The sequence below is a fragment of the Acomys russatus genome, chromosome 4, assembly GCF_903995435.1.
Source record: "Acomys russatus chromosome 4, mAcoRus1.1, whole genome shotgun sequence".
NCBI lineage: Eukaryota > Metazoa > Chordata > Mammalia > Rodentia > Muridae > Acomys > Acomys russatus.
In genome coordinates this window covers 39875387-39893073 of record NC_067140.1, presented here as the reverse complement: position 1 = coordinate 39893073, position 17687 = coordinate 39875387, and the positions used below count along the sequence as shown (strand labels likewise).

At 46.3% G+C, this 17687-nt stretch overlaps 1 protein-coding gene across 5 annotated transcripts in view; it reads right to left on the bottom strand.

Annotated features, from left to right (window-relative positions):
• Positions 1 to 17687, bottom strand: part of Slc1a2 (solute carrier family 1 member 2) — a 124904-nt gene that overhangs the window by 74047 nt on the left and 33170 nt on the right. The window contains exon 1 of one of the 5 annotated variants that reach the window (XM_051144227.1): positions 4566 to 4676. The exons of 3 other annotated variants lie outside the window; for them this stretch is intronic. In XM_051144227.1, coding sequence (XP_051000184.1) covers positions 4566 to 4573 — 8 coding nt within the window. In that variant the 5' untranslated portion in view covers positions 4574 to 4676. Of the gene's footprint in view, positions 1 to 4565; positions 4677 to 17687 lie in introns of those variants that run through there. One more of the 5 variants, XM_051144226.1, reaches the window with a different exon arrangement.

Below are 17687 nucleotides of genomic sequence, written 5' to 3'. Positions count from 1 at the left end.
TACATCCTTTTCAGTGTGTGCCTTGAGCAGGGACCTGACATCCCCAGTGTCCTAACCCAACCAAAAGCAGTCTGCTGACCTTACCCAAGAGATGAATAGCAACAGCACGTTAATAAGAGCTAGTCACTTACATGGGTCCGGCATTACCCTCCACTAGCTCAATAGAAACACTTCCTATCACAGTGCTCCTTCATGGACGAGACCACCTAGGCTCAGAAAATTAAGCGGATCACTCCTGATCAGGTAACTGTTGAGGCTGAAGCAGCATCTGTTCCAGAGATCCTGGATGGGAAGTGGGAGCACCATGGTCTACATGCTGCCTTCTCCAGGGAAGATGGGGCATGTTTCCATTCCTTCCACTTCCTGGCATGGCCAAGGAGCTCTTAATGTCCCTGATGGGATCTCAGTTTCTCCTGACACTCTGGAGTCTGTTTGAAGAACATGCCATACCACAGAATTTTGGTAACAATACAAACATGTTCTCCCAACTTTAGCATCCTACTCAGCCCTGGTCCTAAGCAAATTTTAAGATAAAGTTTTCTGGTGTGTAAACAATATTTAGTGACTCTGTGAGAGAGAGAAAGTGCCTTTAGGAATATGTGAAATATGCATTTAAAAAGCCAGATAGAAAGTGACATATTCCCTACAAAAGGAGGCTTAAAGGGCTAGGAAAGCTAGGCAGAGGAAGACATTTACAACCAGGAATCACTATATATAGGAACTTAGAATGTTAACTGTCTTCTGTCTGTTTTGTTTGTTTGTTTGTTTGTTTGTTTGTTTTAACATTTGACACTTCTGAAACTTTGGTACATATAGATTCATACACTATAGCCATGCACTATGGTAATTCTCTTTATGACTCAAAAATATATTCAGTTTCAAGTGCAGGTTACATGCACGGACGTACAGCATACAGGAAGAGCAGCTATTGGAGAACCTTCTGACAGGGGCACATGAGGATTCCCTCCTTGACTTCCTTGACTGTCATCTTGATGATTCTGCTGTCACCACTATAGACATCCACATAATTGCTGGCTAGCAACGCACCGTGCCCTCTCTCCTTCTGGCAGGCTCCTGCTCATCCTTCTCCCCAGGATCCAGCACTACCCCCACTGAGGAGCCCCCCACCTGACTGCACAGGTCTATCTCCTTGGGCTCTGTGTCTGACTCCTGCTGTCCCTGCTAGGCTACACTCCCTATAAGAAGAAGCCTAGATTTTCCTCATTGTCACATTGAGTTAAAAGACAAGTATAGTGTTTGACTTCCACCTTAAATGACTAGAAGGTTTTGGGGATTTTTTTTCAGTAAACCTCCTAAAACATCAAGTAGAGGGCCAAGACATAAGTCCATTATTAGATGATGGAGGGCTGCATCCTGGGGCACGAGACCTCCTAGAAGGAACAGCAGAGCCTAAGTCTAAGAGGGTTTCATCAGACACCTTTCTGGAGGTTTCTCTTCTGCCCTGAAACTGGCTCTCATCAAGGTATAGTTTTGTAACTAGTAGGGGTATCATAGGCTGTCCCAGCTAGAGGAAGAGATGCTACAGCGGTTACCAGCCAGCTAATCATGGCAGCCCCACAACAGAGATTATCTGGACCCGAGACAACACCAGGTAGAGAGACCATACCGGGGCCAGAAAGCATAATGGACCCTGCAGAGTTCCTCATACCTCCCACCTACACATCTCACCTGTGACCCCCAATATCACATATGCAACTGTGCACCATCTACTGTGGCACTTGCCAACGTCCATGTGCACACAACTGTGTGCCAAAGACAGTTCTGGCCCCCATTAGAAACTCCAGACACCTTTGGGAAATGGATTTTTGATTCTAAGATACACACTTTTCTCCCATTTAAGCATTTCTGAAAAAAAAATAATTAATGTGATTTTTTTTCCCATAAAGAATTACAGCTAGGAAAACCTTATAAATGGCTACACATTAGAATCCAAGAAACATGGTGGTTTAAGACACTCAGGTGGAGACAAATACAAACCAGTGATGAAGTATGACATACAATTTCCAAGAATCAAACAAACACAAGACTTCAAGGAACATTTCCCTTCTACTGGCTGTGGTGGCCAGTGTGAGTTCACATTCGCTCACTAGGTTGGGTAGAAAGGCTTAAAGACAGACTTTGTCTTCAGGATGAAAGGCCCATGACCACAATTCTACAGATGATACCAACCATGACAGGCTTACTGTCAGCACCACAGCACCATGGAGCCCCAGTCTCCCTCCTCCTCTATGTCCACTCCAGTCACCCAACCCTCCTTTGTCTGATTTCTTCCATAACTAGCACCAATCCAGGCAGTCAGGCCATGGGGGCTTAATGGGAGCTCCTGGGGGGATGCACCAAAGAGTTCTGTCTGTCAGTTGTCTATGTACTGCAAACAGCAGAGATTGAGACTCAGCTTCAGAGTGAGGCTGGATACGGACTTGCACCCTAATGGGTTGATTTCTTGGACAAGTTAAGTCATAATGGGCAGTCACTGTCTTATGAAGAAAGTGAAACACTGCCGACTATAGAGATGTGTGTATGTGTGTGTGTGTGTGTATGTGTGTGTGTGTGTGTATGTGTGTGTGTAAAATAGCATTTTTTTTTTTTACTAAAAAGAAGTAAGCATTACTTAACTCAATTTCTTTCCAAATGTAATAAATGTTTGCTTAAGCAAATCTAATAAACTTACTTTCAGGTCCCTAGTAAGACAGCAAATCAAAGGAAAAATGTCTTAAACTGTTCAAGAGCATAGCTTCGTGTCACAAAGAGTGGCAGTTGGCACCATGGGTAGCAATTCTAACAGGACTCTTCTGGAAATTTGTAGGGAGCATTTTAAATTGCTTGCATGGGCCTAGGAACCATGTTTTGCCAATATGCTAGATGGAATCGATTATCTATAAAAATAAACGCCATACCAACCAAACCAAGCATTTACCATGCTAGTTATAGACGAAGAACACTAGAAACAGCCAGTTCAACCACAGAGAGAAAGTTAAGCAGTTGATGTGGCAAGGGCGAAGTATGGAGCCATAAGACAGAGCTTGCTGTTCACTGTCCCATGCCGTTGACTCCAGGGTGTTTAAAAATCGGAGCAGGGAGCACATTTACTGCGTTGTCTGCTCAGTTTAAGAGTGGCCATAAGTACAATCTTCAGGACTAGAAGGGAGTTTAGAGTTAAGATTGTACAGTAAAATGGCCCAAGTCCACTTTCCTTAAAATAAGAAGTGAAAGAGACAGCCTTAAAAGCAGCCACGAGAGTAAGACTGCAGAAGACAATTGTAAATGTTTCCTCGTACATTGTGACTCCAAGGGGGACAGACACATTTGGAGGAGATTCTGAAGGGCACCACCTCCATGCAGAGCTACGAGAAAGCCCTTGCTTTCCTGGTTCTCCTCCTTTTCCTGAGACACTGCTAATAGTAATTTCTGTTTCACCAGTTCCTTTTAAAAATCACCTTCTTGGACTTCTGAAGCCAGAAACCAACATGTAAAGTAATGAAATATTAGAAGATTGCCCTACTCTCTGTGCCAAGAGCCTAGTGAAGATGTGTCGCAGAACCAAGGCAGGCCCATGGTTTCCTTTCCACATCTGGAAAAGGAAGAATAACTTGAAGAGGAAGTTAGCTGGGGAATAAGGTGGGCTGGTGATCTTTGTAACATCCACACTGTATTCTAGGAAGGGAAAGAAGCACATTCTACAAGGTTTCAAAGACAGTACCAGACCAGATACTTCATGGATTTTGCAATGCTAGAAAAATACCTCTTCATCGTCAAAACCAAGCCAGCTGCTCCTTCCCAGCACACCCAGAACAAAGGAGTCTCCTAACTCTGGCATCAATCCTTAGCCTGCGGCACATTCAGCCGGGTTAACTGAAAACATAAATTCACTAACATTGCTCGTTTTAACCAGTCCTTGCAAGTAGAATCAGAGCTATCACGTGCCAGATAGGTAATACGGCAGAGCTGGGATGAGTAGGTTTTCATCTGGACCAGTTCCTCAGGAGTGATTGCTGAAGATGCTCACCTTTGAATCTCTGCAAACAGCCCATCACCACGCCTCTGTGTGCTGAAGTGTTACGCGTGAGAAAGTCATAGGTGAAAGTCAGGCCAAAGATCCAGCTTTCCCAACTTACCAGTGAGCATCTCACAGACATGTAAGTGAGGAGTCAGTTAGAGAGGAAAACCAGGTGGAAAATGAGTATCAGTGAAAAAGGTCCAGACCCAATAGGCACGTGCTCACTGAAAGGCACATCATGGCCCACAAAGGTGTCTGACACACCATCTGGAGACACTTCTGCAGCACAGACTATCCACCTCTCATCCATTTCTAAGCAAGGTCTGCTCAGCTGGAGGAGGCAGATGTTTGCAAATGCCAACACTGGCTCTCAAACCTCTTTAATAACCTACCCTCCTTCCCATCCATCTTGCTTCCCTTCCTCCTATCCTCCCTCAATTCCATCCCTCCTTGTCATTTCTCTTTTTTTCCAGGCAATACAGTCCTTCCTCTCTTCTCATTGCCGTTCACAGCTCACCCATACCATGCGCCACTCCAGATGTCTGACCTGACCATTCTCTCAGCCGCAGGAGCGCACTGGCTTCCAACTTCTGGGATGAGCTCAACTGTCCATCCCCAGGATGAAGTTGGGTATTTTAAAGCACACCTAGCCAGTGTTTTGATGCCAAAGAAGTCACATGCTGTCCTATTGACGGCTGTCATTTGGCTCCAACCCCCAAGGTTGCTAAGTGTTTGTTTGTACATTGCATAATTTACAGGACCATTTGGGCTCTTTGATGTCCTTTTCCTGTCTGTGAACAAGAGCAGGAGCTATCTACTTCCTAGACCCTGTGAATTCTCATGGGCTAGCCCATAGTTCAGCAGCCAGCTCCTGAGCCCAGCAAAGTTGCCTAACCCTTACGCCATGTCACTGCATGCTCCTTCCTGGCTTTGTTTCCTTAACATTCTCCTTCTTAAGCCTCATGAACCACTTAACCCCCCAAAGCCATGCTCGCTTGACCGAGAACCTTGGTATCAGTGCCCAGGACCACTACAGCATCTGAGACGCCCTCCAGGCTCACATTCTCAATGTCCCACGGTTTAATTGACACAAAGGGTTTTGCCCAAGGATCTCTGCTTTGTCTCATAAGCACCTTCCGTGGTCCCCTTTGGTAGGAGTACCTTTTCCTAGACTGTGTCCCTCCGAGCACTACTAGCAGTTTCAGATGTTCCTTGTTTTAAATGTGAAGGGGGCTCTGAAAGACTGGAAAGAGATGTGTGCCCTGCATGATAATGTGAATGTTTGGAGAAGATCCAGTCATAAAACTCAAGGACCTGGCAGGGATGGCTCAGTGGTTACAGCCCTTGTGACACAGGTGCAAGGGTCTGAGATTACACTTCCCACACTCACATAGGTGCAGTAGTACCCATCTTAACAGCAGGGCTCCTATGGTGAAATGTGAGGGAGCGACAGGAGCTGTAGGGCTAGCTAGCTGGTGTGTGCAGTGACAACCAAGAGGTTCTGCCTCAAACAAGGAGGGAGGGCCTCTATATGGGCACTGTGGCTTATTAGTGCCCATATTCATACACACAAAAATATAGAAATAAAGAGGGAAAGAGGGAAGGAACAGAGAGAGAGAGAGAGAGAGTCATTCAACCTCACCTCATTTGGTCAAGCCAGTCCCAAGGTCACAGAGACCCAGAGCCTGTTCCTTATGTAAGCACTTCATACAAACTAGATTTACTGGGAGAAGGAGAACACGCCCTAACATGCACGTGGCTGGACTACTGAGCTTCAAGAGAACACCTCTTGGCACTGCTTCCATATCTCTGGCAGGCACCCTAAAGTCTGTGTTGGGGCAATATTTGAGGTTCAGAGAAGAGCAACTCCAATGAGCTACATGGCTGGATGTAGTTATGGCATAGATGGTATGGAATGGCTTTTGTCAGAAGTTGAAAGGAGTCCTCCTGCCACATAGAATCATCTGACTGTGATGTGGTACGGAGAGCAGAGACTCTGTTTTCCTCTAGGGATACCCAAACTGGTGATATCTACCGAACAGTATGGACAGCATGGACATTTCACAGATGAGATGATGTGACTGTCCCCCACCACAGGTTAAATAAACCTCCACATGGTCGCCTAAGGTTCTGATCTCCCAACAAGTTCTCGTATATAGAGTAAGTATATCTTGCCTCACTGTGAGCCATTCCAGTATTAATCTAAAAATTTCACAAGAAATATTGCCTCTGACAAAGACATGTACCTAGCTTGGCTCCTAATCACAGCTATAAATAGACATGGCAGGATAAGCTGAATTAGTGCATGGTGACATCTGCCCGAGTGCCACCCAGGACACATTCAGTTCTCCCTTCAACACTTATGAGCTGCATGACCTTGGGCAAGTTGCCTTAAAAGCACTAAATCTCAGATACATCGTTCACACAACGAGTATTTCTGTCAGTGATAACAATGCACGGAACTGTGACAAAAATGCAATCGGTTAGTATATGCAGACACACCTGGAAGAGAACACGGGACATGCTGTGACTATTCCAAACATCATTCATTTCATCATGATCATTTCATAAATATCTCTTGGGCAGGAATATCACCCTTCTATTCTGAACCCATAATTCCCTGCTGAGGGTTGTTGTTGGAACTGGCATGATGGAGAAATTTTCTGCTCCAGGAAGTTTGACTACATCCACATCTAGTCACAGCCTCTATGTCCTTTTTAGCTGACATTTGTCACTTTGGGCCATGGGCGCAAGCTGACCTTTCTTGAAATGTGCTAAGCACGTTGGAAATCCACCCAGGTATTTGACATTCTACAATCTTCCCACACCTGTACGTGGTACTACTATACTCTCATTCATAGAAAGAAGAAAAAGTCCAGAGAGGCTAGGTAACTTTCCTCAGTTTGTACAGAAGGCCAGTGGTGACTCGGAGCCTGACTGTTGGCCCTGTGTTATGCTGTCATACACCTTTCCCTTATTGGGAAGGGGAGCTGCCTCTCTAAAGCAAGGTACAGGTGCAGCGGGTGCAAGGTGCAGGTGCAGCAGGTGCAAGGTGCAGGTGCAGCAGGTGCAAGGTGCAAGTGCAGCAGGTGCAAGGTGCAGGTGCGGCAGGTGAAAGGTGCAGGTGCAGCAGGTACAAGGTGCAGGTGCAAGGTGCAAGTGCAGCAGGTGCAAGGTGCAGGTGCAGGAGAAAGGATAGAACATGGAGGAGGTGGGAATCCTGCACCCATTGTGACACAGTGTAGAAAGTTCAATGACAGCCCCACAATCAAACACTATGGGGTATAAAAAGGACTAAGGCAGCACACCCCACACCAATCACTGTAGCATCCCCGAGTCTCCAGTCACCAAAGGTTGTATTCAACTTCCCCATGTTCTCTTGCTCTTCTGGAAAATGCCTCATCACCTTCAAAACCTCGCACAGGGTCTCCAGACTCCTCCCTGGACATCCCGGCACTTAAGAGAATTGATGTTCCCATTCTCAAAGAATTTCTGTTTCACTGTGAAGTTATCTGAGCCGACTTCAACACCACTGGGTGGCTGTCACTGTAGCTCGTGTACCTATTTTCTTGTTGCTCTTAATAGACCATGACCTCTTCCAGCCAAGCAACTCCTTGAGGATTAGCAGAGAACAGATGGTCTGCATCAATGGTTTGCTAGACAGTGAATTTGCTCCCCACCAGGGAGCATTTGGCAATATGTGAGTATTTTAGTCACCACAGAGAGAAGAATTCAGAAGTATCTCTGTGAAGGTAAAGGATGCTGCAAAGCACAGACAAACCTCAGCGCTGGGTCTACATGGTCACTTCCTTTACCCACTAAAGAGGTCTGAATACTTATTACCTCAGAGTTCATACTAGCTGCAGAACTGTGCCTTCATTTTCAAACGTTTTCTGACTCTCCATGGAAAGGTTACACATCCCCCAAAACATGCTTTGCCAATGAAATGTCCACAATCTCGTGACCCTAGTGTCTTTGCCATATCACTCCAATGACCTCAGGCAAGTGGCCACCTGCTAGTGTCTCTGACTTCATCTGGGGCCCATTAGAAATGAGATGGACAATCTGCCTGTGTTCACACACAGTTTGATGCACTGGTGAGGGGCCCTCCCAGAAGCAGCCCTCAACAATAATCAACAAGCCTAGATGTGTCAACACACTAGACTGGGGTAGCCTGGGATAGCCTGGAGCTCCATGACCCATCTGTCCCAGCTACTGGTCCTTCCCTGGCTCACTTCCCACATCATTACTAGGATTTCCTGCAACTGAGCTAAATGCACTCAGATTCTTGTTCTAGAGCCTTCCCCTGAGAACTCAAATAAATACCGAGCAGAAGTCGCACCTGTCTGCTTCCAAGCAGAAGCATTAAGAACGTTCTCATAGTTTTTTCCTCTCTCTTTTACCTTTGCTATAAGAGGCACCAAGACAGGAGCTGCTTATTGGTATGGAACCAGTATTGAGAAGACAGTCAAAACCTGAAGTTTGTGCTTTAGTTGTTGGGAGCCACTGACCTTGGGGAATGTTTGTTACTGCAGCATAACCTGGTGAAAGCTGATTGAACTGATGCAGGACTTCTTCCTCTTACAGAACCTTTCTAGCTGACTGCTACAGTACACCTGGGCTGCTTCTCTTCCAAGTGATACTCTCAGAAGAATTGAACGACGCAATCATGTTAGAAATTGGAGTTTAAAGTAAATCATCTCTCCCATTCTCTTTGAGAAGTCTCTCTGTAATTCATGGTGTTGCATGCAATGGTGGGGCACTGGGGAAATGTCTGCAGGCTCAGGGCAGGGATGTAACTTTGAGCTAGTGAGTTCTACCATGACTCCGTTCATACTTCTTGACTTGCCATGAAGTCCAGTTGCTACTATGGGAAGAGATGAACAACGCTTGGGTTAGGGTGAAAAGGAGCAAAAGAAGCCACGCAGAAGCTGCCCTCAGCACAGCCATCCTGGGGAAGGCGCTACCCCCCCCTCACAGTTCAGATGCAGGCTCTGACCCTGGAGCCCATCCCATCTGCATGACTCCGTTTCTATGTTTCAGTGAAGACAGTCATGAACGCCTGCTTCTCATCCCCATGCTTTAGGCATCAGCTTTCAGAACAAGCTTGATTAACACGCCCAGTTTCCGTGGAAAGATTACTTTACCCAGCCAGCCCACGAAGGGCTCACTTCATTTCCTAACAAGCTAGCAGTGACAGCGGCACTCTCCTCTCCCAGCGACCTTGACCTGTGTTGAGTGTGAGGCACAGGTTATGCTGGAAACCTACCAAAGGCCACCTTTCGCTCGGCGGCGGCAATCGTCCCTCCCCAACCTTTGCTACCTCTGAAGTGTCTCAGTGTTACCTCGCTATTGTTTCCCCTAAAGGGGTGAACACAGGACTGCATTTGGAGAGAAGCTTTTGCATTGTTCTGTCCCGAAGCACCAGTATCTCCTGCCATGACTTCAACATGAAAATAAAGATGGCAGGGAATGTTTCTACAGACTGGCTAAATGTTCTTATCCGCGGGAGCCTCTGACACTGACTCCCTCTTTTTAAAAAGGGAGGGGGCGCTGAAATGTATTGGGACAATGCAAGGACAAGACTGCTGCACGTTAGCAGGATTTGATCTTTGTCATAATCAGAAAGATCAAGAGGAACCAAAAGGGAGTGCACTCAGCATGTGGTTAAGTCTTTGAAAGTTCCTCACCAGGGCACCTCAGCTTTCTCGCATGCTACTGACATTGGCTGTCATTCACCAGGGCAGCCCTTCCACACAGTGATGTCATATGCCTGGATCGTTGAGTGTGGCCGAGTTACCCACAGCACCAGCCTCTGCAGTCCTCTGCAGAACTTCATCCTGTTTCCCTACCTCCTGCCTGTGTGACGCTGGCAACGTTGCTAAGCCTCTCTAGGTACTTTCCTCACCTGCAAAGTAGGCATAATGCGGTCCCTAGGGATAATGTGAAGGCCTTCCGAAAATTCTTAGCCAACAGTCATGTTCGGTCAGTTACGGCTGTCATTATTATTTGCCACCGTCAAATATATGTTATTCTGTGCACGTGTGTTCCTGACCATGCATATGTGTATGGGGTTGCACGTGCACACACACATTCATGGCCAGAAGTCAATGTGTCTTCATCTATCGCTCTGCAACTTTTTTTTTTTTTTTTTTGAGTCAGAGTCTCTCACTGAACCTGAAGCTTACTGATCTGATAGATTAGCTGGCTGGTGAGCCCCAGGAATTCTTTTGCCTCTGTCTGACCAGCACTGGGATTCCCAGGGTGCATTGCCCTACTAGGACTTTTACATAGGGGCTGGAACTCCAAGCTCAGGTCCTCGTGCTTGTGCGGCAGGGATTCACCCACTGGGCCATCTCATCATTCCATGCTAGGCATTGCAATACCCATCCCACAGCTGACCAACCAAAGACCCAGGTAGGCCATCTCCCCAAATCACATCTTCTCACTTCTCCAGCTCCACCATTCAACATGCTAAAGTGGTGGCAAAGGTTGCCGCCTACGTTTTAAGTTGGATATTTTTATCCCAGCCCTATGTCCTTCCTAATGCTATGGGCTTAATTCACTGGGTCACAGCACAACACAAACACATACTGGTGCATGGCTGTAGGTAAGCCATCTGAGCAGGTTCAGGCACAGTTGCGACGCATGTGCTATGCCACTGGGTCTCAGTGTGTGCCGCTTGTCCTGGAAATTGTAGGAGAGGGCGGTGGCTCCTGGAACACTTGGAGGAGGATCAGAGCTCCACTGTGCATCTCAAGGTGAAGTGGATGCTTGATGTGGGAAAAGCACTTGTTACACAAGTAAAAAAACATGAATTCAGGACCACAGAACCCACGTGAAAGCTGGGCATGGCGGAAAGTGTCTGTAACCCCAGTACTGGGGGTCAAGGGGGCAGAGAGAGGTGGAGCCTACAAGCAAACCAACACAACCTAAACAGTGAGTTTTGGGTTCAGGGAGAGACCTTATCTCAAAATCAATCAATCAATCAATAAAAGTGAGGCACCACAAGGAAGACACCCAGCCTTGACCTCTGGACACAGAAGGAGGAGAGGGAGGGAAGGAGGGAGGGAGGGAGGGAGGGAGGGAGGTGAACATCACAAAGATCCCACAGAATGTGGAAGTCTCTTTATAAGTTTTAGGTACGATCACTAATGCCACTCCCTGCCTTTCTTTCTTTCTTTTTTTTTTTAATTTTAGTTTATTAATTTATTCTTGTTACATCTCAATGGTTATCCCATCCCTTGTATCCTCCCATTCCTCCCTCCCTCCCATTTTCCCCTTACTCCCCTCCCCTATGACTATGACTGAGGGGGACTTCCTCCCCCTTTATATGCTCATAGGATATCAAGTCTCTTCTTGGTAGCCTGCTATCCTTCCTCTGAGTGCCACCAGGTCTCCCCCTCCAGGGGACATGGTCAAATATGAGGCACCAGAGTACGTGTGAAAGTCATACCCCACTCTCCACTCAACTGTGGAGAATGTCCTGTCCATTGGCTAGATCTGGGTAGGGGGTTTGAAGTTCACAGCCTGTATTGTCCTTGGCTGGTGCCATAGTTTGAGCAGGACCCCTGGGCCCAAATCTGCCTATCATAATGTTCTTCTTGTAGGTTTCTAAGATCCTCTGGATCCTTCTACTTTGCTATTCTCCCATGCTTCTCTCATCTAGAATCCCAATAGGATGTCCTCCCCTCTGTCCCAGTGTCCTGGTAAGTGAAGACTTTCATGGGACATGCCCCTTGGGCTAGTATGCAGATATAAGTGAGTATATACCATTTGAGTCTTTCTGCTTCTGGGTTAACTCACTCATTATGATCATTTCTAGCTCAATCCATTTGTCCACATATTTGGGAATTCCTTGTTTTTAATAGCTGAGCAGTATTCCATAGTGTAAATGTACCACAGTTTCTTTATCTATTCTTCTACTGAGGGACACTTAGGCTGTTTCCATAATCTGGCTATTATGAGTAAGGCTGCTATGAACATGGTTGAGGAAATTTTCTTGTTGTGTGCTCCCTGCCTTTCTAAGAGCCCATTCTCAGCTCAGGACTCCAGACTGTGCTACTAAAACAGCATCACAGTGCATAGACACTCTGGGAAAGGGCTGAACCCCTAGGTCCTATGAGGCAGGCTCCTGCTAGTGGCTCCATGGCTGGATGCCTCCGCAAGACTTCCCCCTAGGGACCCATTACTCTGGCATGTTGTTTGGGTGATGGCTCTCGGGACAGCAGGGGTCCTTGCCTCCCAGGAAGCCATTCACTCCAACAGCTTGCTGCTGCTCCACCAGAGACAGAGGAAAGGCCAAGAGAATGTGGCTGCTGTCGCTTCCAAGCTGCAGCGACCTGGGCTTGGTTCATGACTATCTACAGCTCCCCGGGAGCTCACCCTTCGCATTTCGCATCAGCAGTCCGTGTTTACAAGACTATGCATCCGGAGCTCCTCCTTTTCATGGAAACTGAGAACAATCATCAGAAAATTAAAACACTCCTAATGCCCTGGAGCAAGGGAGAGAAGAATAGAGCTGGTCTTTAACCTGGAACTGAATCTTGCATATGGATTTAAATCTGGGGCCTCAGAATTAAGGCTCCTACAAGCAGTAAAAGCAAAAGAGGGTGGTGTCTCCAAACATACACCCATGGCTGTCTTCAATTAAATTCTATAGAAAGTCAAATCCATAGGGACGCAGTTAAAGTTGGAAAGGGGACTCAGCTCACCTACCTGACTTTAACTCAGAGAAGGAGACCACATAGGAGTGAGTCTAAAAGGCATTGTCAGTGGATTTAATGCACTAAGGTGCACACCACACAGAAAATAATGTGACACACAAGAAAAGCCTCGTGAAGGCTAGATCCTTCTGTTGCCGTTTCTGTCACTCTTCTTATAAGGCTTCCCTGACTTGTACAGCTTCGAAGTACTTTGCCACATTTAGGCAATGCAGATTAAATAGACAATATACTGCTATTTTCTTCTTGTTTTTTTGATTTACACAGTCATAACAAACTCCCATCCACAAAGAGCCAGGCACTCCCTGCCTCTGCCATACTCCCTGGGAGCGACCACCTAGCAATTTGGGAGCTCAGATGACTTCATTTGAGGCTCGAGGAGAGGCCAAAGACTCTCCATGAGCACCAACCTAGAGAGCCAGACAGTCAATCAAGTTTTCCAATGAGAAGCATATGTCCGTGGTACATGCACTTCTTCCCCTCACGTATAGAAGGAAACAATATGAAGTATATTTTGTCCCAAGAACTGACTGATGCTTATTCTTTGATAATTAACTTTCTCATTTAAACCCCAGGGTCCTGCCATAAACAGGGCAATGGAAAGACAGTCCTGAGAACAACTTCTCAGCACTCTATTAATCAAGCAACAATTACCAATGGGAAAAGAGGAAGTTTGATGAAGTCCAGGCATCCACAGAATTGGTTTCAAAAAACCTGTTGATTGCCTCAGTTTCTCCTTTCTATGACCATCTCCCTAGCAACATCAGATCTGTTCCATTCAACCAGCCAAAGCCATGGCCCACATGCTCTCACTGAGAGTCGGGTTCATTATATTGTTAAACAGACAGAAGATGATTCCAGACAGCCTACGAAAGGTCAGATCTGTTATGAGTCACTTTTTTCCATAACCTGTCTGATCATACCACATAGTCCCTTGGCTAGCTTTTGAAAACCCCAAGAGCTCACTGGTTTGATAACACAACCCACAGCAAGCAGGCTCTCTAACGGTAGCTGTAGCTATTGAGCATGGGGTGCCAATACTTTGAGCTCTTGAGATACAGAAGAGAGGCACACATGCTTGAATTAAGAAGACCCTGGCTTCCTGTATGGTTCAACTCCACCTAAGGGCTCCACAGAAAGGCTCTGGAATTTTCCTTTGGTTGGGGGGGCGGGGCGTGGGGAATAGCCTTGGGCTTTGGCCCTGGTCAGCATGCACACTGACCTTCTCTGAATGCTGCGCTCCTTGGGCCTCTTCATGGACACACGCTGGAGGGTTAAGTCTAGGTGATCTCTTGGTAAGGAGTGTTAGTTTAAATCCCAGCTAATCTGTGCTGCTGCGGGGACTGGTCTGATCTCTTGACACATCTGACACATCTTAGTTCAAGCCTACAGAGAGCAGCAAAGTCAGTGCAAACAAAGGGTTATCAGGTTCCTTCATTTTGCCTCCTACACACAGTTCTCTTCCACCGGCAAGCCCCTGTCTTCCTGTATTCGCTACAGTTCTAGCAGAATCCAAAGTAAAACCAGCCTAGGAAGAAGGTGGGTGAGCCAGTGGCTCTCCCTGAAGAGCCAGTGCTAAGGCGGCTTAGTGGCTGGGTGTCTGCCCCAAGCAGACACGCCCTTGCTTGTTTTCAGTGCTCTGGGTATTTTTAGCACCTGTAGGGAAAAGCTAAGCCACACAGGGTGGCTGTTATGCTGCTAATGACACCCTGAGCTCCTAGAAGCTGCAGTCACTGCAAGTGCTGAGGCTTCAGGTGCAAGAAAACAACACTTCACTGAAAAAAAAAAAATCACACCCACGTGGAGGTGGGTGAGGGGAAAGGAGCTGGTGAATTAAGCTGGAATGGGGTATAACAGGGCGCTGCTGTGAACTGCCCAACTATGAGAATTTTCCAGAGTGTAGTAGCTGTGTATACTTCTCCTCTTCATCTCTTTTGGTTTCTTTCTTTTCCATTTCCTTCCCTTTTGTCTTCTCAGCACCTCTTTGGAGAACCACCCATCTCTGTGTGTTCCACAAAAGTGTGTGCAGTAATCTATATCTAGCCAATTGGAGTGAGCTTTTCCCCACTGGTAACACCAGAAAGGCATGGAACTGGAATTCAACCAATGAGACTCTTGCATGGGATTCTGCCTGGATGCATCGGGAAAGAGGCAGTTTTCACTGCTGTGGCTATTAACTGTGAAGGCACCATATGCCTTGAGCTGTCAGGACCCATCGTGGCCTGGGACAAAAATAAGCCAGAAGAGCCGGGTGATAGTGGTACACGCCTTTAATTCCAGCACTTGGGAGGCAGAGGCAGGAGGATCGCTGTGAGTTCAAGGCCAGCCTGGTCTACAAAGTGAGTCTAGGACAGCCAAGGCTACAAAGAGAAACCTTGTCTCGAAAAACAAAAAACAAAAAACAAAACAACAACAACAAAAAAAGATAAGCCAGAAGCAAACCCAGCTAAGAGACTCAGTAATGCAGATCAGCCCTCGGTTCTCCTGTATCTAAACCTACAGAATCCCTGGACACCTCAGTTACACCAAGCAGTAAGTTCCCTCCTTTTTCCCTTTAGAGTGCCACCAAGAGTACTTAAAGGCTCTGGATACATGGCTGTCATTAAATGTCAATTTTTTAAAACTTTAGACATGAAAAATAATAAGTAACCCATAAGCCTGTTCACTGATAGGCAGTGTGCCAGTTCAGAGGCCCCTAAATTGCCTTTATCTCCCACAGGAAGTGGGAGCCCTAAGTCCCCTTTGCATTTCAGGAAAATAGTAGGCCCCAGAACACCATTTCATTGGCTGTCTTTCCAAGAAAAGCTAAGCATCCCTGTAGGCCATCAGGTTCTGCCCATAGCAGATAAAAATAGGACCCTTAGAGCACAGTCTCTCCAAGGAGGGGAAGTGACCATGATAAGGAGCATAACACTTTAACTGATGCAGCGACTGCACACATCAGCTGACAGACTCAATTCTTCTAAAGCTAAGTGCTCACCATGACCTTGTGAAGCATGCATCTCAATGGGCCCATTTGACAGATGGAGACACTGAGCTCAGAGGGATTAGCCAACTTGTGCAACTAAGATGCGAACTAGGTTTAAAACTAAACCGTTTGTACCACGGGGGATGTGCTCAGCCGCTGTGCTGATCTTTCCACTCAGTCACCTGCTGATCACGGACCTTTGTTGCTATCATTTCACATTTCCCTCCCACCCTGAGCGACCTTTAAAGTTTTCGCCACAATATAGAATCAACTTCTCGTGAAAAATGTAACTAAAATCTGCAAAAGTACAAATCATACATCCTAACGTTTATCCTAAAACGCAGATGAGTGACTAAGATTCTGTCTCAAACAGGAGATATTGGTTTCCCACAATGCAGTACTGAAAGAAGCTTAGCAGCTTTGGTATAGGAGATTGGACTCAGCACAGGCCAGGGCAAGCGCTCCTCCATTCAGCCAGTATCCTCAGCCCTGCAATGCTCTTAGTCCTCAGTCTTATTCAGCACCACAAAAGCTGAAACTCTACAGCCAGCTAAGGAATTTACTAAAACACAGAGGCGAGTGCATGTACAAAATTCCCGCTTGTGTTGCGCTTCATGATAAGAACCTCGAAGTAACATAAGTCGCCAATGATAGAGGATGACTTAAGTCAGTTTCGTGTGTAGCTGTGACTTAAAATGTATGAACTGACCGGACCATTGACAGTTACATCGCGGAAGAACGTAGTAGGAAAGATATCTGATGGGATCCTAAATAAAAATAGCACACTTCAAACTATGCATAGGTTTTTGTTGTTTCATTTTGGTTTGGTTAGGTTTGGTTTGGTAGGGAGTGCTGCAGGGTTTTTTTTTTTGTGTGTGTGTTTGTTTGGTTGGTTGGGTTTTTTTTTTTTTGTTTTTTTGACACAGGGTCTCACTATGAGGCTCAGGCTTGCCTAGAACTCACTATTATCATTGTGATGGTTAGGTTTTTTTTTTAAAAAATCAATATAACATAAGCTAGAGTCATCTAAAAAAAAAGGGAAGTGCAATTGAGAAAATGTCTCCATCAGATTAGTCTGTAGGCAAGTCTATGGAGTACTTTCTTGATTGATGTGGGAGGTCCCAGCCAAGCATAAGTAGCGCCACCCCGGGGCTGGTGGTCCTGACAGGCTGAGCAAGCCAGGGCAAACAAACCAGTAAACAGCACTCCTCTATGGCTCTGCTTCAGTTCCTGCCTCTAAGTCTGTGCTCAGAGGTCCTATCTTGACTTCCCTCCATGATGGACTGTGGCCCAGATGTGTAAGGCAAACAAACCCTTTGCTCCCCGAGTTGCTTTATGTCAATGTCTTATCATAGCAACAGAAAAGCAAACTAGATGGACCAGCCTCCCACTCTGAGCCTCTTCCCACCTCAGCCTCCCAAGCACTGAGGTTACAGGAATGAGTCCGTGTGCCTAGTGACGCAGTCTTACTCAAATGACAATCACACAGACTTAAAGAAGATAAACAAAACTGATTTTGGCTTGGGTTTGTTACTTTGTATGTTTTTCGGTTCAAGCTTATTTTTGTTTTGCTTTGAAAAGATTATTTTCACTGTGGCATTGTAAAAGAAACAAGCCTAAAAGTGTTGCAAGGCTTAAGGAGATGAAAGTGTTATGAGGACTTCAAGGAGAAGAAATAGCCAAGCTGAAGGAGCTAGGGTAGGTGCAGATGCTGGAGTGGGGCCTGGTCCTCTGCTCACCAGCTACAGAGTTTGAGCTGCTCAGCATCTTCTTTCCCTGTCCACAAATAGGGATGGCACTGTGGTGTCTCTTCTTACAATGGTTGGGCTTTCCATAGTTTGTTGCCCATAGCTCACCAGGGTGTAAAAATAGGGAGATGTTTGTTCAAGAGACAAATACCTCAGAAATTTTAAGCTGCTATTCTGAGTAGCATGACTGCATCTTGTGTCAGCCAGCCCATCAGGACAGGAGTGGCCTT